Here is a 27,056-nt window from a genome sequence, read left to right on the forward strand (position 1 = left end):
CCTGCCTCTTGAGAAATTTGTATGCAGGTCAGGAAGCAACAGTTAGAACTGGACATGGAACAACAGACTGGTTCCGAATAGGAAAAGGAGTACGTCAAGGCTGTATGTTGTCACCCTGCTTATTTAACTTCTATGCAGAGTACATCATGAGAAACACTGGACTGGAAGAAACACAAGCTGGAATCAAGACTGCCGGGAGAAATATCAGTAACCTCAGATATGCAGATGACACCACCCTTATGGTAGAAAGTGAAGAGGAACTCAAAAGCCTCTTGATGAAGGTGAAAGAGGAGAGTGAAAAAGTTGGCTTAAAGCTCAACATTCAGAAAACGAAGATCATAGTATCTGGTCCCATCCCTTCATGGGAAATAGATGGGGAAGCAGTGGAAACAGTGTCAGACTTTATTTTGGGGTGCTCCAAAATCACTGCAGATGGTGATTGCAGCCATGGAATTAAAGGATGCTTACTCCTTGGAAGGAAAGTTATGACCGACCTAGATAGCATATTGAAAAGCAGAGACATTACTTTGCCAACAAAGGTCCGTCTAGTCAAGGCTGTGATTTTTCCAGTATGGATGTGAGAGTTGGACTGTGAAGAAAGCTGAGCGCTGAAGAAGTGATGCTTTTGAACTGTGGTGTTGGAGAAGACTCTTGAGAGTCCCTTGGACTGCAAGGAGATCCAACCAGTCCATCCTAAAGGAGATCGGTCCTGGGTATTCACTGGAAGGACTGATGCTGAAGCTGAAGCTCTAATACTTTGGCCACCTCGTGTGAAGAGTTGACTCATAAGAAAAGACCCTGATGGTGGGAGGGATTGGGCACAGGAGGAGAAGGGGATGACAGAGGATGAGATGGCTGGATGGCATCACCGACTCAATGGACATGAGTTTGAGTGAAGTCCGGGAGTTGGTGATGGACAGGGAGGCCTGGCATGCTGTGATTCATGGCGTTGCAAAGAGTCGTACATGACTGAGCCACTAAACTGAACTGAACTGAACCAAACAACATTTGTCTCATCCTGTATTCCCCACGTAATTTATCTTAAATGACCGATGCCTCAAGTGTTAGGGCCTTATGTTACTGAACCATTTGGTCTGTCAGTCTGTTCATCATTCTTCAAACCCTTTTGAGTTGGGCTCACAATCTATTCTTTGCTAAAGAAGGACTGTAATGTACTTTGGTACTAAGACAGTGTGAAAGATGAGTTAGAATCTAAAATGAAGAGTCTCAAAGCATACCTTTATTTCAGAGAGATTAGTATTTTTTAAAAGGCTCAGAGTAAATGAAATCAAATTATCTAAATCAAATCATCATCAGTTCAGTTCAGTCGCTCAGTTGTGTCCGACTCTTTGAGACCCCATGAACTGCAGCATGCCAGGCATCGCTGTCCATCACCAACTCTTGGAGTCCCACCCAAACCCATATCCATTGAGTCAGTGGTGCCAAATCATCATGGCGTATTATAAACTATGTCTGTAATGGCCATATACCCCCATCCTCCTCCGCTTTATAAAATGTGGTGTGTGTATAAGACTAGAGATATTTTACCAAACTCTTTTGGGTTATAAGGTAAGTAAAAGTCTGGGTTAAAGTATGGGAGAAGTTGTGGAAAGATGAAAAGAGGAAGTTAGGGATAGGGAGAGGTAGGAACTTTATGCTCCCCTCCCTCAATTTCCTCCCCTCCACTATTTTTTTTTAAGCAAAACTTTGAAAAAAAAATTTGTGATTTAAAGAAGAGGAATCTGGAGGTAGTCTGTATGAAATTTGATGTCTGTAGAGGTCAGAGTTATGGGATAGAGAAAATAAAGAAATAAATGGCTGCCTTCATATCTTGAAGAGGTTTATAGGTTTTGAGCTAAACTTATAGTCACAGCTTTTTTCTTAAAGTTATCTTTAAAATATTTCATTTTGCATTTTTAAATTTAACTGAACAACAGAGAAGTCTAAATTTATTTTTCTTTACAGATCAGTGCTAACATCTTCCGAACTCTTCCTCCAAGTGATAATCCAGATTTTGATCCAGAAGAGGATGAACCCACACTTGAGGCCTCTTGGCCTCACATACAAGTATGGAACATAATTTTATTTTGAAAATTTTTACATTTACGCTGTTCTGCTGAAATCATGGAACTCTGTTTTAGATTTGAGTGTCTATTTAAAGTACTAGATTTTTAATACATTTTCTTAACATTTCCTTTTCCCAAAATATTGCTTTTCATTTTTTTAATAGTAAATTACACTTAACATTTACCTTTTAAACTGTTTTAAAGTATATTCCATAGCGTTAAGTACATTTGTAATGCTATGCAGCCACCACTATTACCTAGTGTAATAGGCACCTTTTCATTACCTTTTCATCATTCACAATCTTTTCATCACCCCAGATGGAAACACCCTTGTCATTAACAATCAGTTCCCATTCTTTACCTGCCCCCTACCTCCCAGCCACTGGCAGCTATTAATCTACTCTCTGTCTGTGGATTTGCCTTATATGCTTACCATAATATTTTCAGGGTTCATCAATATTGTAACATCTATCAATATGTCATTCCTTTTAATGGCTGAATAATATTCCATTGTGTGGACATACCACGTTTTGTTTATCCATTAATCAGTAGATGGACAGTTAGGTGGTTTCTATTTTTTGGCCTTTGTGACTAGAATTGGTATGAATGTGTAAGTTTTTGTTTAACATGTTGTGTTTTTATTTTTATTGATTTCAGAGTGTTTTCTAACTTCCTTTGTGACTTATTTGGCCCATTAGTTATTTAAGAATGTGTTTAATTTCTGGGCTTCCCTTGTGGCTCAGCTTGTAAAGAATCTGCCTGCAAGGCAGGAGACCTGGGTTTGATCCCTTAATTGGGAAGATCTCCTGGAGAAGGGAAGGCTACCCACTCCAGTACTCTGGCCTGGAGAATGCCATGGACTATCATCCATGGGGTCACAAAGAGTTGGGTACAACTGAGGGACTGGGCTTCCCTAGTAGCTCAGCTGGTAAAGAATCTGCCTGCAATGCAGGAGACCCTGGTTCAATTCCTGGGTCAGGAAGATCCACTGGAGAAGGGATAGGCTACCCATTCCAGTATTTTTGGGCTTCCTTGATGGCTCAGCTGGTAAAGAGTCCACCTGCAATGCCAGAGACCTGGGTTCAATCCCTGTGTTGGGAAGATCCTTTGGAGAAGGGGGGATAGGCTACCCACTGCAGTATTCTGGCCTGGAGAATTCCATGGACTATAGTCCATGGGGTCACAAAGAGTCGGACAAGACTGAGCAACTTTCACCTTAATTTCTGGCTCCCATATTTCTTTCTGTTACTGATTTATAATTTTATTTCATTGTGGTTGGTGAATATACTTTGAAGTTTTCAATCCTTTTAAATGTATTAGGCCTAGCATATAGTTTATCATGGAGAATGTTTCATGTGTGCTTGAGAAGAATGTGAATACTGTTGTTGCTGGATGGAGTGTTGTGCTGATTCACTCTTAGATCTAGTTGGTTGTTTAAGTTTTCAGTTTCCTTGTTGACCTTCTGTCTAGTTCTCTCCACTATTGAAAATGAAATATTGACATTTCCTACTGTTAGAGTTGAATTGTCTGTTTCTCTCTTCTGTTATGTCAGTTTTTGATTCATGTATTTTGGGGTCTTATAAATCATGTTTATAATCATTTTACAGTTTTTGTGTTAAAATACATTTTGTCTGATATAGTATTCTATAACCACTATTTAAATACTATATATAAATACTAATAAATTTACATATATAAATATTACATAAATTTATAGCCACTATATAAATACTATATATAGTATTTTACAGCTACTGTCTAACTCTTTTGGTTACTGTTTGCATGATATATCTTTTCTGTACATGACTTCTTATCTATTTGTTTCTTTGAATGTAAATTTTGTCTCTTGGGAATTCTTGGTGGTCCAGTGGTTAGGACTTTTTAGTTTCACTGCTGAGGGCCTAAGTTCAATCCATGGTCAGGGAACAAAGATCCTGCAAGCCACACAGTGTGGCTAAATAAATAGTGTCTCTTGTAAACAGCATGTAGTTGAAACCTGTTTTTTTTTTAATCAGTTTTGACAGTCTCTGCTTTTGACTAATGTTTAATCCATTTATATTTAATGTAATTGCTGGTAAGGCAGAATTTACATTTGCTGTTTTGGCCTTCCCTGTTAGCTCAGTGGTAAAGAATCAGCCTGCAATGCAGGAGATGTGGGTTCTATCCTTGGGTTGGGAAGAACCCCTGGAGAAGGAAATGGCAACCCATTCCATTATTCTTGCCTGGGAAATCCCATGGACAGAGGAGCCTGGCACGCTCCATGGGGTCACAGAATCGAACACAATATAAACTAAACAACATTTTGCTGTTCTATGTCTTATGTCTTTCTCATTCCTCTACCCCTCCGTTACTGTGTTTTGTATTAAATACGGATTTTCTGGAGTACCATTTTAATTCTCTTGTTTCTTTAACTATACTTTTTTGAGGTATTTTCTTAGTACTTACCCTAGGGATTACATTTTAAAATGAACTAGTTTGGTTGAATAGTAGTAGTATTCAATTTTAGTAGTATTAGTAATTTTAGTAGTATACAAAACTTTGGTCCAGTATACCTCCATTCCCTCCCCCTTCTTCTGTGCTGTTATTCTCATACAGGTTGGATCTTTATGCAGGCATTTTATTGCACTTTACTTCATTGCACTTTGCAGATAACTGCATTTTTTTTTTACAAATTGAAGGTTTGTGGCAACCTTGTGTCAGTCAAGCAAATCTATCAGCACCATTTTCTTACTTCATGTCTCAGTGTCACATTTTGATAATTCTTGTAATATTTTCAACTTTTACATTGCTATATTTTTATGATGATCTGTGATCAGTGATCTTTGATGTTGTTGTTGCAAAAAGATTGCAGCCCGCTGAAGACTCAGATGATGGTTAGCATTTTTAGCAATAACGTATTTTTAAATTAAGGTATGTACATTGTTTTTATAAAACATAATGCAATTGCAAATTTAATAGACTATAATGTAAACATAACTTTTATATACTTTGGGAAGCCAGAAAAATTCATGTGACTTGCTTTAGTGCAAAATTCACTTTATTATAGTGGCCTGGAACCAAACCTGCAATATCTCCGAAGTATGCCTGTACATTGTACATCCATCAACCCAGTTTTATAATTACTGCTTTATGTGGTTGACTTGTAAAACAAAATAAAAGAGTTATAAATAAAAATACATTTACACTCTTTCATATTTACCTATGTAGTTACCTTTACCCATGCTCTTCCTTTGTTCCTATGAACTCAAGTTACGTATGGTGTCCTTTCGTCTCAGCCTGAAGGATTCCCTTTAATATTTCTTGTAAGGCAATTCGATTAATCTGGGAATATCTTAATTTTCCCTTCATTTTTGAAGGACAGTTTGGCTGAATATAGAATTCTTGGTTAACTGCTTTTTCCCCTCAACACTTTGAAGGTCTCCTCCCACTGATCCTCTGGTGTCCATGGTTTTCTGTCCAAGTCAGTTATTAATCTTACTAGGATCTGATGTAGGTGATACATTATCTCTTGCTGCTTTGAAAATTTTCTGTTTGTCTTTAACTTTTGTCAGTTTGATTATGTTGTCTCTAGATCTCTTTGACTTTATTCTAGTTGGAGCTCCGAGTTCATTGTATAAATTAATACTTTTAATCAAATTTGATTTGTTTTTAGCCATTTCTTCAACTGTTATTTCTTCCTCTTTCTCCTCTCCTTCTGAGACTTCCATTATGTGTAGTATGTCCGTATGATTGATGGTATCCCACAGGTCTTTGAAACTCTGTTCATTTTGTGTTCAGTTTTTATTTTTGCACCTCAAAGTAGATAATCTCTACTGACCTGTCTCTCTGCCAACTCAAAGTGTTTTTCATTGTTTTTTTGTGGGAAAGCAAATTTACTGAAGTCCTCACTCTGCCATTGCAGAAGTTCTCTCTGAAGCACATCTTTTTAGTTGAGACTGAGGGAGGGATAGTCTTCCTGCCCTAATGCCACTGTGTGACAACTCATTCCTCATAATTATTGGAAAACTGGTAATAAAAACTTACTTTATGAGAAGGACCAATTCTTCCATTAAACCTTCTCCAGCCAATTCTTTCTAGCCCTAACTTCTTTATTCAAACATTTCCCTCAAATACATGGCTTTAGTATAAGGTCATCTGAGGTTCACCCAGTTAACTGAATCACATTGGTGCTACCACACTTAATACTTAAGTAACTAGGGCTCTTTAGATAAGATTCAGAGCAGAACATATTGTAATTATGCTGTATTTAAAAACTGTTACAAAGGTTCCATTATAGCTATGAAATATACTTACGTGTGTTTAGGGTTTCTTCTGCATGCATGCATGGGGGGGGGGTGTGTGTGCTCAGTTGCTCAGTCATGTCCAACTCTGCAATCCCAAAAACTGTAGCCCCCCAGGCTTCTTTGTCCATGGAATTTTTCAGGTAAGAACACTGGAGTGGGTTGCCATTTCCTTCTCTAGGGGATCTTCCCAACACAGGGATCGAACTGGGAAGCCCTTACAGGGTTTCTTTGCACATGTTTTTATATGGCTAGTCTTTATGATTGTTTTTTTATTGTATACATTAGGTTTTATTTTTGCTCTCCAGAGTGTCTAATTAAAATGCTCTGAGAAGACCCATATGATGCCTTCCGTTTACAGATATTTTCTTACTTGTAAAATAAGCAAAGCTTTGAGGGAGAAAGTGAAAGGTACTCTTGCCTAATGCTTCAACTATAATGACTTTAATGTTTTTTATTGGGGTATAGTTGATTTACAATATTGTTTTAGTTCCAGATGTATAAATAGTGATTCAGTATTTTTTATAAATTATACTCCATTTGTAGGTATAAAATATTGGCTATATTTCCTGTGCTATGTAATATATTCTTGTAGCTTATTTATATTATAAATAGTTGTTTGTACCTTGTAGTCCCCTACCCCTTTCTTTTCTCTTCCTTCGTTCCTTTCCCCAGTGGTAACCACCCGTTCGTTCTTTATATCTGTGAGTCTGCTTCTTTTTTGTTATATTCACTAGTCTGCTTTATTTTTTAGATTTCATGCTTAAGTGATATCATATATTTGTCTTTCTCTCATTTATTTCACTTAGCGTAATACTCTCCAGTTTCATCCATGTTGTTGCAAATGGCAAAATTTCATTCTTTTTATAACTGAGTAGTATTCCCTTGTGTGTGTATATATATACACACACACTATATCTTTTTTATCTGTTCATCTGTTGATGGATACTTAAGTTGCTTCCATTCTATCTTGTATATTGTAAATACTGCTGCTGTGAACATTGGGATGCATGTATCTTTTCAAATTAGTGTTTCTGTTTTCTTGGATATACACCTAGGAGTGAAATTGCTGGGTCGTATGGTAATTCTGTTTTTAGTTTTTTGCAGAACCTCTATATTATTCTGCACGGTGACTTTATCAGTTTACCTTTCCACCAGTAGTGCATAAGTCTTCCTTTTTTTTCCCATATCCTCACCGACATTTGTTGTTTGTGGTCTTTTTGATGATAGCCATTCTGAAAGGATGATTTGTATATTTTTAAGATAGTGTTCAGTCAGTTCAGTTCAGTTCAGTCGCTCAGTCGTGTCCGACTCTTTGCGACCCCATGAATTACAGCATGCCAGGCCTCCCTGTCCATCACCAACTCCTAGAGTTCACTCAAACTCACGTCCATCGAGTCAGTGATGCCATCCAGCCATCTCATCCTCTGTCATCCCCTTCTCCTCCTGCCCCCAATCCCTCCCAGCATCAGTCTTTTCCAGTGAGTCAACTCTTCTCATGAGGTGGCCAAAGTACTGGAGTTTGAGCTTTAGCATCATTCCTTCCAAAGAACACCCAGGACTGATCTCCTTTAGAATGGACTGGTTGGATCTCCTTGCAGTCCAAGGGACTCTCAAGAGTCTTCTCCAGCACCACAGTTCAAAAGCATCAATTCTTCGGCGCTCAGCTTTCTTAACAGTCCAACTCTCACATCCATACGTGACCACTGGAAAAACCATAGCCTTGACTATAGATGGACCTTTGTTGGCAAAGTAATGTCTCTGCTTTTGAATATGCTATCTAGGTTGGTCATAACTTCCTTCAAAGGAGTAAGCGTCTTTTAATTTGATGGCTGCAATCACCATCTGCAGTGATTTTGGAGCCCCCAAAAATAAAGTCTGACAGTGTTTCCACTGTTTCCCCATCTATTTTTCATGAAAGGATGGGACCAGATGCCATGATCTTCGTTTTCTGAATGTTGAGCTTTAAGCCAACTTTTTCACTCTCCACTTTCACTTTCATCAAGAGGCTTTTGAGTTCCTCTTCACTTTCTGCCATAAGGGTGGTGTCATCTGCATATCTGAGGTTATTGATATTTCTCCCGGCAATCTTGATTCCAGCTTGTGCTTCTTCCAGCCCAGCGTTTCTCATGATGTACTCTGCATAGAACTTAAATAAGCAGGGTGACAGTATACAGCCTTGACGTACTCCTTTTCCTATTTGGAACCAGTCTGTTGTTCCATGTCCAGTTCTAACTGTTGCTTCCTGACCTGCATATGGGTTTCTCAAGAGGTAGGTCAGGTGGTCTGGTATTGTGAAAGGCTTTGGAATAGTCAATAAAGCAGAAATAGATGTTTTTCTGGAACTCTCTTGCTTTTTCCATGATCCAGCGGATGTTGGCAATTTGATCTCCGGTTCCTCTGCCTTTTCTGAAACCAGCTAAGATAGTGTTAGTGACCTAAAAATCTGCAGGCAAGCACAATGAAGTGTGTTTCTAGAGAATTGAGTGTATTTGCCTGCATCCAACCAATAATATTAGTTTATCAGATGGCTTGCTGATCGTATTTAGGTAATTATGTATGTCTCTGTGTGTATGCTCAATCGTGTCCAACTCTTTGCAACCCCATGGACTGTAACCTGCCAGTCTCCTCTGTCCATGGGATTTTTCAGAAAAGAATACTGGAGCAGGTTGTGTAATAATACTATAAAAAGTAGATATTGTTCATATTTTATGGATAAGCTTAAGATTAAGCTAAAATAGATCAAGAATCCTGCCCAGGATTATACAAAAAGTAAGTGGTAGGATAAGGTTTATAGCAAAATATTGCTCCAGTGTCCTTGTTCTGCATTATTAAGCTTTACTGTTTCCCCTAGATACCATCTATGGTCCAAGACAGATATATACAAATTCTTATGAAGTTTTAATTCATACCTTTTTAGCTTCATTTAACACCATTAAATAAGGTCTCCCACTAGCTATCACTTTTTTTTTTTAGCCCTCATAAGTGACTTTTTAAAGGTATAATTATACAGGTACAGATGGTTAAATGGTATAGAAGTTTATATATACATATTCTAACAAGATACAAGAAAAATATTATTACAAAGTATGGTGAAGTGGAAATGATCCTGGTGACAGACCTCTACTCAGATCTCAGTTTTGATAACTTACCTGTGGAAATGACCTTAATTAAGCTGCTAAATTTCTCTGCATCCTCCTTTACAAAGCTGGCATTAAACAGGGTTGTATAAAAATTGAATGGGATAACACATGCACAAAACATGGCACAATTTTTTTTAAAACTATAGTATCTGTTTTCTTTGCATTCTCCCTTTTTTAAAAAGATATACTTTTGATATTTAGAAAGAGGTGTATATATACATATATACACATATATATAATATATATATATATATATATATAATGGTTGCCTTTATGCTGATACCTTTAAGAAATATCCTTGGTGCTTTCTTTTGTAGCTAGTTTATTGATTCTCTAGAATGAACAGTATTGAAATTAATAAGTAGTCTTTTCTTCCTCCACTTCCTGCCTCTCTAGCATCTAGTGTAAAGTAATACAATTTTACTCTCACAGTAAATACCTATATGCTTATCACTTGTCATTAGTTCTACAGGAAATATATTTAATATTTACTGTCAATCCTTATGAAAAATTTTTCTGATAATTTCTTGGTAATTTGAAGCTCATTCTTTAGTAGAAGGTCTCATGTGAACATTATTTCCTGAGTTCTTGCGTGTTTCATAGCAGTTTGTCTGTAGCTTTCACATTTAAAGATCAGCTTGAATTGATATAAAATGCTTGGTTCAGCTTCTTTCCTTAATTTCCTTAAGTACCTTAAATATTCCATTGTCTTCAGTCTGATTTTTTTTTTCCTTTCATATTCTTAGTGGTTTTGCTTGGATGCCCAAAAGATAGTTTTCCTTTAAAATATCTTTTATTGAGCTATATGTAAGTGTTGACTTTTCTACATCAGTTTTCCCAGTTGAATGGTGTTCTTTCACTGTAAAAAGCCCACTTTTATTTCTGAAACGATTTCTTCAGTAATACTTTTTATTATTTATTTCATTCTACCACGTTGTTTTTCTTCTTTCTGCTGTTCATGTTGATTCTGTTCTCCTCTCTCTGTATCTTTTCCCTTGAAATCTTTTTGTTTTTCTCATCTCTTTCTTTATTTTGTTGAATTGTTTTTAATTTCTCTTTTTTCTTTACTCTTTCATTTTTCCATTACTGTAGTTGAAAGGCAGACTGACAGAATGAATATTTAGTTTTTCCTGCTTCAGTAGTAGAGACATATGGGGGGAAGGGAATGGGTGTTATATTGCCTTATCTGTAATGCCTGCCACAGGCTTGAACCATTGGAGACAAGAGTCTGTCCTGAATAAAATGAAAAATGATAGCTTTGTTAATGACAATAGGATAGATAATATCAGCATTTTCTACATAGTCCCTGGGAGATAGAGAAGAACCGTGCTTTATATATGGGTGCACGGTGTTGCTTCAGATTATATATTGTTTGGTTTGGGGAAGGTTGGGTTTTTTCTGGCAGCATCATGTGGCTTGCATGTGGCTCTTAGTTCCTCCTAGGCCCTTGTCAGTGAAAGTGCAAAGTCCTAACCACTGGACCGCCAGGGAATTCCCCCAGATTATATTATTGATTTTTATTTTGCAAGGACTTGAATTTTTTTAGTGACATTTCATTTTATATTTTATTATAAAAGACAAGAGAAAGAAATTTATATTCTAAACTACTTGGGACATTTTAAAGCAATAGTCTGCTTCATTATTTATTTGATCTGCCTAGCACCTATACTGGAGAAGGCAATGGCACCCTACTCCAGTACTCTTGCCTGGAAAATCCCATGGATGGAGGAGCCTGGAAGGCTGCAGTCCATGGGGTCGCTGAGGGTCGGACAAGACTAAGCGACTTCACTTTCACTTTTCACTTTCATGCATTGGGGAGGGAAATGGCAACCCACTCCGGTGTTCTTGCCTGGAAAATCCCAGGGACAGGGAAGCCTGGTGGGCTGCCTGCCGTCTATGGGGTCACACAGAGTCAGACACGACTGAAGTGACTTAGCAATAGCAATAGCACCTATACGTCCAAATAGAATGAAAGAGGAATCCTAGGATTAGTGTAAATTGATAAAACTTTTAAGATTTATCAGCACATTAGAGCTTATAGAATAGAAAATCTGAAGTGGTAAACTACTTTTTAGTAGCACTGCACACAGTTCATCTGAAATTTATGCCATGGTTTTTGTAAAACTAGCAATACCGGGTTTAATAATACAGAAGTCTTAAAAGCATGAAATTCTCATTAGCTGTTAAGTTGTACATATTTTTAATCACATGTAGTTGGATAATCTCAAAAGAATCTCTTCAGTCTTTGAATTTTGAAAAACAGTTTTTCTATTAAGATATTTTTATATGCCTTTGAGAATTAACTGTAAAATTTCAGCCATACATACAATGTGCTTTCTGTTTTTCACTGGTATGATTTGAGATTTCACTTAAATTTGCTGAAACTAGTGGTTCTTAAATTTTAGGGGATGGTGAGTTACTTTCAAAATATGATTTTTAAAAATGGGTGTTCTCTGAGACAAATTCACAGAGACACACAAGAAATATTATACATCCATAGTCTTCTGATTAAAAGGCTCTGGTCTGTATATATGTGTTTATAGTTTAAAATATTTCTAGTAATTAAATTTGGTATACAGTTTTTAAATCTGGCGGTCAGATGGCCTGGTAAATATGAAGTGAACTGATTGGTAGGATTTGTTACTCTTTGGTCATCATATTTTCTCTACAGTAAAATGTTAAAGCTGTTCTGATGAATGAAATTATAGTGTAGCACTGAGGAAATTTGCTCAATTAAAATTTCTGTCCTGTTTGTTAATATTATTTGAATCAATTCACCTGAAATTTTTTGTTTGGTACTAAGTTTGCATTTTATTAATACATGTAGCTTATTGGATCTTTGCTGCTAGAAACTAACTTGGTAGGGTGAAAAATAAAGATTAAATTTAGTCAGTGAGGGGAATAATCTCAAATAATTTCAAAACCTTTCAAAATTTTGTTTCTTCAACCTTTTCATGAGTTTTCTTAACGTGTGCTAATTTACAATTTCTTTTTACTTTTTTTCACACTGTAATGGACATACTAATGAACAATGGAATAAAGAAACACAGAAGAAAAGAACAAAAGAAAGGCCATTCAGTACTAGGGGATTGGTGGATTGGTCATATCTTTTAATTTACTAAATATTATATGATAATTATTAATATAAAACAGTTGTGTTATTTTAAAATTTTTTGTCCTAAATATTATGCTTTACATTTATTGAAGATCAAAAAGATAGTAATTTTCTATGTACCTAGTTTTAGATAATTAGAGAGGCATGACTGCTCTACTAGCCTGGAATACAGGCAGATTATGTACTATTTTTGTTTTCTTTTATCAATTTTCTTTTTGGCACAGATAATTAAGATGCAGTTATGTAGGATACTGAATAGAACATAGACCTTTTTAAGATAACTTGGCTTTAGGAACTAGAGGCTCTTCTTTATGATCTGTATAAGTAGAAATTTAAACTGGGGACATACATATTTTATAATATACACCTTCATGTTCAAATACTTCTTGACCAGATACTGTATTTTAAATATTTGCATGTTCTAAGAATCTAAAATTATAGGGGACCATAGCTTAATGCACTAACACTTATACACAGAAATAGAAAAGAAACATCTTTTATCTTTATTTAAGATTGATAAACATTTTATTACTTTAACCTTTTTATCATAGTTATTTGTTATTAATTATCTTTTTAATTATTATAGTTAAAAAGCCGGAGGGAAAACAGGTTGATCCTATATAAGCTATTCAGGGTTCACTGCAGAATATGTCTTATTTTTAAAAGGATTACAGAGGGGAGAAAAAGATTCTTACAGAACTAAGATTTTGTTAGTGTTTGCTATGTCCTAGGCAGTAGGTGGCACTAGTGGTAAAGAACCTGCCTGCCAATGCAGGAGACGTAAGAGATGTGGGTTTGATCCCTGGGTCAGGAAGATCCCCTGGGTTGCATGGCAACCCACTCCAGTATTCTTGCCTAGAGAATCCCATGGACAGAGAAGCCTGGTGGGCTACAGTCCATAGAGTCGCACAGAATTGGACATGACTGAAGCGACTTAGCATGCATGCAGGCAATGTTCTAGGCCCTTACTATCTCTCATTTAGCTTAGTATATGTTAATTCTTATATAAATTCTTTCAAATATTAGATGAATTTTTAAAACTCCATTTAAGTTAGCTTCCTCTTAATAGAGGTTGGAAAACATTCAGTCAACATATTCCTTGAAAAAGAGCCTTTTGTATATTTGTAAATCATTAAAGTTGCTTTTAAATCTTTACCTTTCTAGGTCAAATATTTCTAGTTCCTTTAGCTTTTGGTATAGGTCTTATTTTCAAATACAGTAATACATTACAAATACATTAATAATCTTTGCTGTTTTGTGTTGTACATTCTAAAATCTTTTATTGGTAAAGACCAGAATTTTATATATTTTACCTACCATAGGAAAGACACAGTCAGTACTGAGTAGAAAGGAAAGATTATCCTTCATTCCTTATAGTTTTTAGTTATCTTAGTTACCATTTTTAGGGTGCTTTTTGGCTTATAGGAATAGGAAGACCAGCCATACACCGCTTGTGCATCAAGTTTGCCATTTTATTAGAGAATTAAAACTCATTGCTGAAAGTATCTGTTGTTCTTTGCAGCATGGTTTCTGAGGTTCTTGGGGCAAATCAATTTTTCATGTGGAAGAAGATAGAGAAACTTTAATAGAGAAATACAATTTCTCAACAACTGTGATATTTCATTCAGCAAATATTTACTGGGCATCTGTTGTCTTTAGGCATTATTCTAAATATTGGGGGTTTAGTATTGAACTAATAAGCAAACTATCTTACATTCTTGGGGGAAAGAATAGCATACTATGTCAGGGTGTGATAGATACAATTAAAAAAAACAATAGTGCAGGATAAAGGGTGTAGGGAGAGTGACTGTGGAGACAGGACGCAATTTTATAGAAATGCAGTCTTAGTTGTGCCACATTGAAGATTTTTAGCTCTGTAGATCACTCGTGTTTATTCTGCCCCTATTTGGGATTATTCAACATGTGTTTAACTTTTTGTCATCATCTCTTCAGTGGTGCTAAGTTGGTAGCATAAAAGCAATTCACTGCTAATCCTTACTGGTCACTTAATTAATGTTCACTGTGTCAGGTAAACAGTGCTGATGAAAGCTCTGTAAGAAATAACGTGTCATATCTGTGATAGGTGCAGGTTTCAACTGGGTATGTGATTTAGAGGGTGCATTTTGATCTGGAGCTTGATGTCATGTAAGTTTCCCAGAAGACATGCTATTGCTGTTAAAATTAATAAGCCTTAAGCCCTCCATTTCTGATGCACATCTCAAGAGGTAAAGTGTATAGGTTAATGCATGCCATACTTGACTCAGGGTTGACTTGGTCCCACCTTACCACGGCTTTTAACTCGGAATCTGCATAAGGATTCCGCGTCTCTGATTCCATACCCACCAGCTTCTACCCTACGCTGTCTTCTTGAGACAGGTTCTACTTACCTTATAAAAGCCCTCCTCTTTCTTCTTGTTCAAAATTAAATCTAATGCAGGGCTCAAATTGTGTGTCCTCCTTAAAACTTGCCCTGTTGACCTTATGCCACGGTGATACAGCCCTTTTCTAAATGTCTCCTGCACTCATAGTTTTGTCATATAGTTCTTGTGTATATACCATTTTATATGTTTGTAGTTTTGTCTTACTTCCCCAATAAGTGAATGAGCTTTACAGTGCCTACTATCTGTTCATACTAAACGTAGCTAAAGGAAGACTTGTTTTTTCTACCCCCAACATTGATAAGCTAAGTCGCTTCAGTTGTGTCCGACTCTGTGTGACCACATGGACTGCAGCCTACCAGGCTTCTCCATCCAAAGGATTCTCCAGGCAAGAACACTGGAGTGGGTTGCCATTTCCTTCTCCAATGCATAAAAGTGGAAAGTGAAACTGAAGTCTCTCAGTCGTGTCCTACTCTTAGCAACCCCCTGGACTGCAGCCTACCAGGCTCCTCCATCCATGGGATTTTCCAGGCAAGAGTACTGGAATGGGGTGCTATTGCCTTCTCCATACCCCCAACATTTCTGATGCCAAATACATCGATTTTCTACACCAAGAAATTCTCCAATTCTCACTGTGTGTCCTATAGTTTATTCGTTCTGACACTAACTACCCACAGTTAGCAAGGACCTCTAGGGTGAAGGGCTCAGTCCATCAAGACTCTTCCTCACTGCAGATGATAGTCATAAATATGGGGTTACCGTGACCCACTTTTCCAGTTCAGTAACTTGTTATAAGAGCTCACAGAACTCAAAGAATCACTTTACTTACTGTTACCAGTTGATTATAAAGGATAAAACTCAGAAACAGCCAAATAGAAGATAGGCATGCGGTGGTAAGGTGCAGCAAAGGGCTCAGGTTTTCTGTGTGCCACCCTCTTAGCACTTTGATGTGTTCACCAGCCCAGAAATTCTTCAGACCCCTTTGCTTAGGGTTTCTGATGGTCCCATCAGGTGGTGGTGATTGTTGTTCAGTCGCTAAGTCGTGTCCCACTCTACCTCTGTTACCAAGTTGACTGTCACGGCATTGCAATACTTGTCTTCAAGTAACCCTGATTTGGGGCTAAAGAATGCACCTGCCAATGCAGGAGTTTGATCCCTGGCTTGGAAAGATCCCCTGGAGAAGGAAGCAGCATCCCACTCTAATATTCTTGCCTGGGAAATCCCATGGACAGAGGAGCCTGGCAGGCTACAGTCCATGGGTCGCAAAAGAGCTGGACACAACTTAGTGACTAAACAACAACCTTTAGGGATGCCAGAGAGAAGCTGTGAAGTGCTTTAAGGAAAAGATAAAAGTTCTCAACTGGATAAGGAAAGGAAAAAAGCATATGCTGATGTTGCGATCTGTGGTAATAAATTTTCTATCTGTGAAATTCTGAGGAAGGAAAAAAAAAATCACGCTGGTTTTGCTGTTACACCTCAGACTACAAAAGCTATGGCCACAGTGTGTGGTAAGTGCTCACTTAAGCTGGAAAAGGCATTAAATTTGTGGATGGAAACCATGAACAGAAAAGGGTCCAGTGCCATTCAGTCATGGGGAGGTGGTGCTTAGAACTTAGCACTCCAGGTTAAGAGGGCAGTACTGTATTTTTACGATGCTTAGCACTTTTTAAGTAGAGATTTATTAGGGCTTTTAGTTTATTCACTGTGGTGCACAGACATTTATTTCTGAGCCCTGCACTTATATGATTTGGTTAATTATTTCTAAAGTGTGGATAAGATAGTGGTTTCGATTTAGTTACTTTTTTCCCACTGCAGTTTTATAGAAGGACTTGAAGTTTTTCTCTTTTTTAAAACTGATACTGATACACTGTCCCTTACAATTCAGTTTATTCTTATCTGGAGGTTTCTGATCCTGCATTTGAGGAACTCTGGAAATTAAGATGAGGTAGTTTAGCAGACCACTGAAGAAAGGTTCCCAGTGAGTATGGAGTGCAAAGTCTTCTAACTTAAATATTTTATAGGCATCGTCTTTGTTTTCTGGCTCCTGTAAGGTAATATTTTCAATGAATGATGCAAAGCAGTAAATCAAAAATGTACCAACTTGGGAGACCAAATTGTGTATGTATTTAGTTCTGAAAAAAATGTTACCAATTCATCACATTTTATAATGAGATCTGAAATCTCATTACTAAGTTGTTAAGGGAGGTATGTTTTTGATATGAATTTCACATAGGGTAAAATTTTATAGGCTTCATCTTGGCTGTTATTTCATTTTGTCCTACAGTTGGTGTATGAATTCTTCTTGAGATTTTTGGAGAGCCCTGATTTCCAGCCTAGCATTGCAAAGCGATACATTGATCAGAAATTTGTACAACAGGTAAGGAATTTTTCTGTCTTAAATTTCCTTATATTCATTTCAGCAATGATTTATTAACTTGTGATTAAGATAGTCTTTCAAAAGTTTAAGGATTTCTTTTTAACAGTACTTAATATTCTTGCCAGATGATGAGAACTAAAAGTAAAGTAGCTTTGAGAATACAGGGGTATTTTTAATCAAAGTTTGCCTTCTGTTATATCAATTAAATTATCCTGTCTAAATCCTAAATTTTCATAGTTGTTTTATAAAGACCAGAAAAGCAAGCCTTGTTGGAATATCTAATTTAGAAAATTTGGTATAACTAAGGGGAAACCTTAGTTTCCCTTAAAAAATTCCCTTTCCCCTTAAAAAATTTTTAAGTCTTTGAGCTTGAACTTGACATAGTTCTAAGCACTGTGACAGAGAGGGGGAAAAAAAATAAGGAATTATTTTTAGAAGTTTGGGTTTTATGTCACTACCTTTTCTCCCCTACTCCTTCCCACCTTACGAATTCTAGCCACCCAGTTCCTAAACCACAGATAAAATATTTAAGAAGGAAAGGAGCTAAATATATGTGATACCTTCTTTCTTTTTATAAGTTGATTGTTAGCTGGGGATTTTTTATTTTGGAATCTATTACTTAAAATTAGTTTCTTAGAATGTGTTCATTTTTATTTTCAAAATCTTTTCAATAACTTAAAGGCATCTTTCAAATACAAAGGACTTTACTGGCCCTAGACAAGATTGTGAAGTAGACCAAACTTCTCTGGGTCCATTTTCTCTTTTGAAGTACTTAGCTGTGAGTTAGATCTCATTATGAATTTGATACTCTCCTTTTCTAAAGTAATTAGCATTTTAAAGAAAGGCAGAGGATGAGTGGAAGGGTAGTAATGAAGTGCTGAGGCCAGGATTAAAGATAATTACAAGGACCTTTGCTGCCTTCTTCCCACCATTATGTGTCCCCTAGGATAAAGCTCATGAGCTCCACATATTGGAGTTAATTTCTGGTCATCTGCTGTAGCTACCACGTAAAGTATTTTCACTAGTGCTGTGAAGTATTGATAAGAACATTGTCATTGTCCTTTAACCTTTTAAGTAGTTCTTCATAAACTATGATGAAATACTAGGTGTGTGTTAACTGTAAAATGTTAATTTCATTTCAATACCAAGTTAGAAGCAGTCATTAAATGGAGTTGTATAATTTTGGTATTAGAGATGAATGCATGTTTCCTTCTGTAGCTCTCATGTGCTATAGAAGAAATACAGTGTATTAAGGAACTTTAGTAATGCTGTGCTAAATTGTCTTTAAGATAATAGCAGGTTGAGTGGAACAATTGCTGTAGGGCTTCTTCACCCTGGAGTCTGAGGTATTTTGGCTGCTGGATTATTCAGTGGGTTTGGGGGGAGCAGGAAGAATACTGGTAGGATAGGACCCATTTTCTGCCGTCTACTCTAAATGCCTGAACTATCCAGGAAGCCAAGGCCCCATAATTTGTTTCTAGCAGTACATCACTGTGCTTTCACAGATCACTACTCTGAGGTATTCTTAGTGTGTTGCTTCATTAAATACCACTATGACATTTCTCAGCTTTTATATTTTGAAATTATTTAATTAGGTGGTAAGTTTAAGATGTAGAGGTACAGGAGAAAAATCTGAAGTATAAATTTGGACATTTGTTATTGCAAGAGAAGAAAACAAGTATATCATTCCAGGTTGTGCTCAAATCATTTCCTGAAGGAGGAAGCTAAGAATTATTTAGTGCTTTTTATGTGCCAGGCACTGTCCTTATCTGCTGTTACATAAAGAGCTAGATCATGTCCAAATTTACAGAGCTAGAAGATGGCACAATCAGGATTTAATTATATAAAAATAGATTATAAATGTGATTATATAAAACAAATTATTTTATTTAGATTATAATATTTCAAAATATTTACTTAAATAGATTTTCTACTTAGCTAACAGCTGTTCTCAATATTTCACATTGACCCTGAGGATCAACTTGTATTACATTATATTTGTTCTTGAATTAGACATAGTGACCTGAATAATTAAGGATTGCTTTTATTAATTTCAAAGCATATCTTCCAAGTAAACTCAACATCAGAAACTTGTATTTGAATGTCTTAAGTGAATAGTTTAGCTATTATAATTAGAATAATTTGAAGTGACTTAATTAGGTATAATAATACAAATTCTCATGCTTTATGGATATTTTTAGCTGGAGCCTCATGCAGTACTTAATAATCTGGCAAACTCCAAATGCAGACAATAAGCAAGATACTTTAGGATTATAACTGAAGTCATCACTATTCTCAAAGAATACCCACTCTTGTAGAAGAGATACACAAATTAACAATTACATATAATTCAAGACAGAATAGAAAAAAAACTGTAAGGTTCAGAGCTTGCTATCATGACAGTAATTATTAGATTGATGGAAAAGTAATTGCAGTTTTGGACCGTGAATTTTAAATCATTACAACTATGCTTAAACACATCTTTATTAATAAAATAGGAACCATTACAATCAACACATTTTTGCTGAGGTACAAGTTTGTTTATTCCTGTAAAAATCCATGCTTCAGGATTCAACGAAGTCTTGAAAAGCATTTTCTGCCTCCTGCTAGTTGTGGAAGCATTTTCCCTGAAAAAAGTTGTCGAGATGCTTGAAGAAGTGGTAGTGCGTTGGCAGAGGGTCAGGTGAATATGGAGGATGCGGCAAAACTTTGTAACCCAGTTCATTCAACTTTTGAAGCATTGATTTTGGGACTTGCAGTCAGGCTTTGTCATGGAGAATTGGGCCCTTTCTGTTCCAATGCTGACTGCAGATACTGCAGTTTTTGGTGATCTCATTGATTTGCTGAGCATACTTTTCAGTGTAATGGTTTCGCTGGGAATCAGAAAGCTGTGGTGGGTCAGACCAAACAGTGACCATGACCTTTTTATGGTGCAATTTTGGCTTTAGGAAATGCTTTGGAGCTGTTTTTTGGTCCACCCACTGAGCTGGTCATCGGTGGTTGTCGTTTAAATCCACTTTTCGTCACACGTCAACAATCCAATCGAGAAATGGTTCGTTGACGTATTATAGAATAAGGGAAGACAGCATTTCAAAATGATGATATTTTTGATTGTGGTCGGCTTACGAGGCACCCACTTACCGAGCTTTTTCACCTTTCCAATTTCCTTCAAATGCCAAATGACTATATGATGGTCAATGTTGAGTTCTTCAGCAATTTCTCATGTCATTGTAAAAGGATCCATTTCAATATTGCTCTCAACTGGTTGTTGTCAGTTTCCAGTGGCCAGCCACTGTCTTTGTCATCTTCAAGGCTATCATCTCCTTTGCAAAACTTCTTGAACCACCACGGCCTGTACATTTGTTAGCAGTTCCTGGGCCAAATGCATTGTTGGTGCTGTGAGTTGTCTCTGCTGCTTTACGACCCATTTTGAACTCAAATAGAAAAATCACTCGAGTTTGCTTTTTGTCTAACGTCATTTCCATAGTCTGAAATAAATATGAAATAAACAGCAAGTAATAAGTCATTGGGCTTTTATTAGCAAAAAATATAAAGCGAGAAACACACATTAAAATAATGTATAGCATAACCACATTTACTTAAAAATGTATTCCAATATCAAACAGCAGGTTTCAAGAGTGCAAAACAAGTTACTTTTGCACCAATCTAATAACAATCCCAAAGTACAGAACATGAAATTCCTTGATGACATCATAGGTAATTGTATTTTATAAATAGATTTATATTTTTTCCTAAGAAAATCCAACTTTTTATTTAAAACACAGTAATATAAACTTATTTATTTAACAATTTGCAATCTACAGGCTTAAGATTCTAAAAGCATTAAAAAAAAATCTCAGATTTCAACAGTTTAAAATTATAAGCTATGTTTAGTAGTCAAGAGTAGGACAGAATTTTAAAATGAATGGGAAGGCAAAAAAAAATTACACTTTTTTTTTGAAGTGTTTATTTGATTTATTGTGCATTCTTTTTCAAAATGAAATAAAAGAAATACTCCTTAAGCTTTAGTGCCATTCTTCAGTGCCACTTTTTTAGTGCCATTATTTAGCAATAATAAAGTCAATCTGATAAGGCGCAGAGTCTTTTTTAAAAATTTAAAGATTTTGTGGGTTATCTTAAAATCAAAATTAGAATAGAGTGAAGTGTTAGCTCGATTATTTTTAAAAAGTAATTTCTCAGATTTTTTTTAAAGCTCCTGGAGCTTTTTGATAGTGAAGATCCCAGAGAACGTGACTTCCTGAAGACTGTTCTACATCGAATTTATGGGAAATTTCTTGGATTAAGAGCATTCATCAGAAAACAAATTAACAACATTTTCCTCAGGTATATTATTTGTATATTCATGTATAGCACTTCTTTTCCCTTCCGTATTTTTTTTATTCCAATTTCTTTAGGTTAGTTTTTAATGTCTGAAACTTATGAACTTAACTGATAGTGAAGTGAAGTGAAGTCGCTCAGTCGTGTCTGACTCTTTGCGACCCCATGGACTGTAGCGTACCAGGCTCTTCAGTCCATGGAGTTTTCCAGGCAGGAGTCTTGGAGTCCTGGAGTGGGTTGCCATTTCCTTCTCCAGGGGATAGTAGTTGAGTCATTTCTAGCCTATTTTGTGGATATCATTTGATTGCATCTAACTTTTAATGACAGTTTTTAATAGATAATACAAATGATATTCATAGTTAAATTTTATTGAGAGAAGAATTTGTCTGTTTGAGCACTTGTTTTAAAAAATCCTGTATAAATACTGTTTAAATCAATAGCTCTTAAAGTATTTTCAGTTGATGTTCTGACAAAGCTAATTAAATGTATGTGGGCCCTATCTTGACTACTTTATAAATGAAATCATTAAGTAGGTGCTTCAGATTAGGGGGTTTTGCTTTAATCTTTGTACCTTCCTGCATCTTTCATTCAGTTTAGTTTTCTGATGTTTTTCTTTATATCTTTGTTTTAAATTCAGGTTTATATATGAAACAGAACATTTCAATGGTGTTGCTGAACTCCTTGAAATTTTAGGAAGGTAAGTCAGTTTTTTGTTCTTTTTAAGAATTAAGTAACTTTGAATGTTTTATGTATTAAAATATTAGCTGGGATTAGAGAAATTATTTCACATTTTAGAATTTGAATATACAGTATAAGGCATAGTTTCTCAACTGAGTTCTTACTGTAGCTTTTTAGGGGGTCAGCATATTAAAGTAGTGCCACACAAAGCATCTGTTTCAGAGTGGACTTCCTGCTTTTGAAACGGTGGCATATTTTATGCCTAATCTTGCCAGACTGCCTCGGAAATTTACAGGATCTGACTGGGAAGGGATGAAATAAGCTATAGTGAATCTTTGATGAAGTTACAGGAGTTCTTGTTCCAATGTTGATGGACCATTCCTGTACATCTGTTCTTTTTAGAAGAATCGATATCCTTCGATTTTAGTTCTGTGAGCTTTGTTGCCTTCTTGTTCACCACATAGCAGTGTTAACCTGAGAGTTTAGACCCTGTATTTAAAGAATGGTTTTAGTCTCCTCTGTTAATATTTAAGGCATGATTATAGAGAGAACTGTTCTTAATTTCAGAACTTTCAATAAAGTAAGAGAAACTACCCATTTACTTCAGGATATATTGAAAATTATAACAATATTGTGATACTGACTCTCCTGTACTTTAGAGAAGAAAAATAAAGGCATCAATAAGTGATAGGCTTTATAGAAAACGTAAAATTTCTTAGTGGGACATTGAATTGGCAGTTCTCATTTTCTTTTGGGACCATTGCATGACTTAGAGGAACAGGCTTCCTAGTGATAGTCTGTCTAATTTAGGTTGCAGATAAGTCATTCAACACCAGGTCTGAAGCAGAGCAGTTCCTATGTACTTGGGGATGTAATAACTTAGAAATAAAGTAGTAACTACGTAACCCTTCCCCTGCCTTTTTTTCCCCTCCAGTATTATCAATGGCTTTGCATTGCCACTGAAAGCAGAACATAAACAATTTCTAATGAAGGTTCTTATTCCTATGCATACTGCAAAAGGATTAGCTTTGTTTCATGCTCAGGTAAGTAGCAGATTTCAGGTGAAATGAACATTGTTTCAAAAACCAATATAAAGGCAGAGAAACTGAGAAATACAGAGGTGGCAATTTTAAGTATACTTAAGCAATTTGCTTTGTAGGTTGCCGAAAGCAAATTTTTAATTATATCATAATTTTTAAAGCATGATGATATTTAGTACTCTTAAATAAGCTCAATGCATTTTAAGTATAGATATAGGAAAAATCAAGTTCTTTTCTAGTCCAGGCCTTGACCTAATTAACTGTGTGACTTTGAATACATCCCACATATTTGCAGAATGTTCTGTCTAGCCTGCATGACCTAGTTAGAGAATGATTTTGGTTTCTTCTATTAACACTCAGAGAATATCATATCAGCACAGGCATACATGTTAGAAACATGCTAAAAAACTAAAATGTTAGCGCTAGTCTTATTTCACTCAGATTTATTTATCTATCTTTATTTAGTGGGCTATGGTTACATTTCTGATTTATAAGACAAAGATTGTTAATTTTAATTCCCCAAAGAACTGGTCTACTGCCTCAATGATATCGAAAGATTGATATGCCCAACTACATTTTCTTTAATATTTCAGTTAACTTAATATTCAGAAGTTAATACTGAAAAAAGGACATCTTTTTTAAGTAGAAGTTATTTACATAATTATGGGTATATTTATTTTTATATATTGCCATAAACTGAAGTTTATTAAAATGAAGTAGTTTTGTTAGCTAAATATAAAAATCCTGTATTACTAAATGTTATTTCATTCAGTAATATTTATAAACTGTCCCTTGCATTTTAGCTAGCCTACTGTGTTGTACAGTTCCTGGAGAAAGATACAACACTAACAGAACCTGTAAGTGTTTTACTTATTTTTATGTTTTTGGTCTACATCATAGCATTTTATTTTAGCTTCCTTAATACTTTTAGAGCTCTACCAAACAGTCGTAGTACTATATTTTAAATTAAAATCATTTGGAAGAAGAAAAGTGAGGTTAATCTGTATTTAAAGAATAAGAATGGGATGGCAAGTTCTCATGAATTGTGTATCTTAAATAACTTAAATATAGGTTAAAATTAACATATAGTAGTTAAGATGTGTGATGACAGGCTCAAATGACTACAGTGAAATCATTTATACCTTTATTATCTTCAGTGGTAGTCTTTTTCATCTTCATTCACCTTTTAACATTAAAACATACTGTAAGGATTCCAAAACTATTTCCTTGAATTTTGTTTTATCTTTAGGAATAGGATTTTCCCTCTTATTTATGATAAACCATGTGATAGGGATTGAAAACATTTCCTTGTCTTTGGTGACTGAGCTATAATCTTGGAGTAAAGATTATTTACTTTATGAATCAGCATAGCAATTCAGTCTTTAGAATTCTCTTGCTTACTAAGATTCAAGAGAGAATAAAAATATTACCATGAAAATTAACTGAAGATTGAAGAAAAACAAAAGATAAGTTTAGGGAGAAACAGAAAAGGATAAACACTTAGAAAACAATCCTTTAACCTTGGTGAAATAAGTATTCTGAGAGAGTGTTTTCTAGGTATTCTAAATCTAAATAGTTAAAGAGTTCTTGACAAATAGCACAGGGTTTGAAGGATTTAAATTATATGATTTTCTTCATATTAGAACTTTCTGAGGCTAGGGGCACTTGCAAAAATTACATACTTGGTCTTCCTTTGACTTGAGTTTTGTGTGTGTAAAGGAACAAAAGGTATTTTTCCACTCGCTGATATTTAGAGCTTTAGACTTTTTAGATTTGCAGTTCTTTCTAATAGCTAAAAACAGTTTTTAAAGACAAATAGAATTAGAAGCCCAGTACTTACATGAAACCACATTAACCTCTAAAGTGGATTAAAACTCAGAAATCCATGATAACATATTAGAATTTAGAGAAAGAAAGCCCCATAATATGGTTTATGCTTGGTGGCTAATAAACAGATATGCATTAAATATGGTTAAGTTAATATGGAGTGGATTTGGGAGATAGCTGATTTCTTTTTAAAGAGTGAAAGGTTAGGGAGAGGGATGAGGGCCAGACATTTGAGTTAGGTGAGTTGAGTTAATAGAAATAGGAGCTGCATGAGGAGGTAAAATGTCCAAGTTGACAAAGGAGAATATTTTTCAATTCATTAAGATCTGCAGATAATAGAGATCTTGCAATTACTATTCTAGGCCATCCTAGCACCAAAATTATGGCCATAGTACTTGGGTTTGAGCCCTAATAATCATTTTCTAGAAGCCTGGCATTCATATCAAAGCTTCCTATAGATTGTAAATAAGTCAGAGGTTTGGCTGGTTTGTTACATTCTTTATGTTCTTAGATCTTGTATTGAAATTATTTTATTTTCCAGAATGGAAATGACTTTATTGTTACATCCATTTATCAAAGTAGTGTGTTAATTTGATTCACGTAAGACAAAACCATAAAGTATAATGTGAAGGAATTCCTTGAAATTCCCCTGAAGATAACCATAAACCATACAAATTGGTGAATACATTTCTATAAATTTTTTTGCATGTATATTTTTGTGTAAAGTTAAACAGTGGGAAATGCTGACTGGGTTTTTTCACCTCTCAGTATAACATGGATATCTTGCCGTATTACTCTGCTTCATATTTTCATTGGTAGCATCAAATTCCATTGTATGGATTGACATAACATATTTAATTCATCCTCAATTCATGGACACTTAAGTTATGGAGTTTTTGTTATTAACATGTTGCTGGGTATGGGGATGTTTTAGTGTGTTGGAATTATTCTTTGTCCTGTTTATAGTGTTGCTTACCAAATATATCTTAATGTATGTATTAAATAGCCTCAGAACTGCACACCAAAAAAAGATAAAGTTTACTGTATGTAACATTTTTAATAAACCAAGTTACTGAAATTAAAACCTGTTTCTGGGTCAGAGTACAATGTGTGATGGTGCCTGTTTCCCCACATCAGCCGGTACTGAATATTTTAAATTTTTGCTAGTCTGATAGGTATGAAATATTTTAATTGGATTTTTAAAATTATCACAGCCATTCTCTTATAAAGTTATTGGTCATTTATATTTCTGTGTCCTTTCCCTACTTTTAAGCCTTTGCCTATTGTGTTTTGTAAGTATTTTTTTTAACCATTTGGAGTTTTCCTTTTAACTTTGAATATACTGTTTTTAATATTTGCCTTTTTAAAGAACTAAAAAAAAAAATTTAATGTTGGGAAATCTATTCATCATTATAGCTTCTGGCTTTGGTGTCATGCTAAGTAAAATCCTACCTTTTGAGATTATAAAAACACTCTCTAGTATTATGTTCTAGTTATTTAACGGATTTAGTTTTTACATGTAAAAACTTTATTCCATCTATAATGTTTTTCTAGAGCTGCCATGACAAATTACCACTATCTTGGTGGTTTAAAATGACAGAAATGTGTTCTCTCACAGTTCTGAAGGCCAGAGTCCAAAATCAAGGTATCAGCAGGGCTGCTCTCCCTCCAGGTGCTCTAGGGGTGATTCGGTTCCTTGCCTCTTCCAGTTTCTGGTGTCTCCAGGCATTCCTGGTTTGTGGCTGCATCTCTCCAGTATCACCTTGCTGCCCCTTCTTCTGTCTCTCCTCCAATGTTATCTCTTATAAGAATAC

The 27,056-nt window shown here is 35.5% G+C and overlaps 1 protein-coding gene across 1 annotated transcript in view; it reads left to right on the top strand.

Annotated features, from left to right (window-relative positions):
• Nucleotides 1-27,056, top strand: part of PPP2R5A (protein phosphatase 2 regulatory subunit B'alpha) — a 71,773-nt gene that overhangs the window by 36,470 nt on the left and 8,247 nt on the right. Inside the window, exons 3-8 of the mRNA XM_006073085.4 lie at nucleotides 1,966-2,067; nucleotides 17,267-17,359; nucleotides 21,573-21,703; nucleotides 22,335-22,394; nucleotides 23,310-23,418; nucleotides 24,219-24,272. Coding sequence (XP_006073147.1) covers nucleotides 1,966-2,067; nucleotides 17,267-17,359; nucleotides 21,573-21,703; nucleotides 22,335-22,394; nucleotides 23,310-23,418; nucleotides 24,219-24,272 — 549 coding nt within the window. The remainder of the gene's footprint in view (nucleotides 1-1,965; nucleotides 2,068-17,266; nucleotides 17,360-21,572; nucleotides 21,704-22,334; nucleotides 22,395-23,309; nucleotides 23,419-24,218; nucleotides 24,273-27,056) is intronic.

The sequence above is a fragment of the Bubalus bubalis genome, chromosome 5 (assembly GCF_019923935.1).
Source record: "Bubalus bubalis isolate 160015118507 breed Murrah chromosome 5, NDDB_SH_1, whole genome shotgun sequence".
Classification (NCBI taxonomy): domain Eukaryota; kingdom Metazoa; phylum Chordata; class Mammalia; order Artiodactyla; family Bovidae; genus Bubalus; species Bubalus bubalis.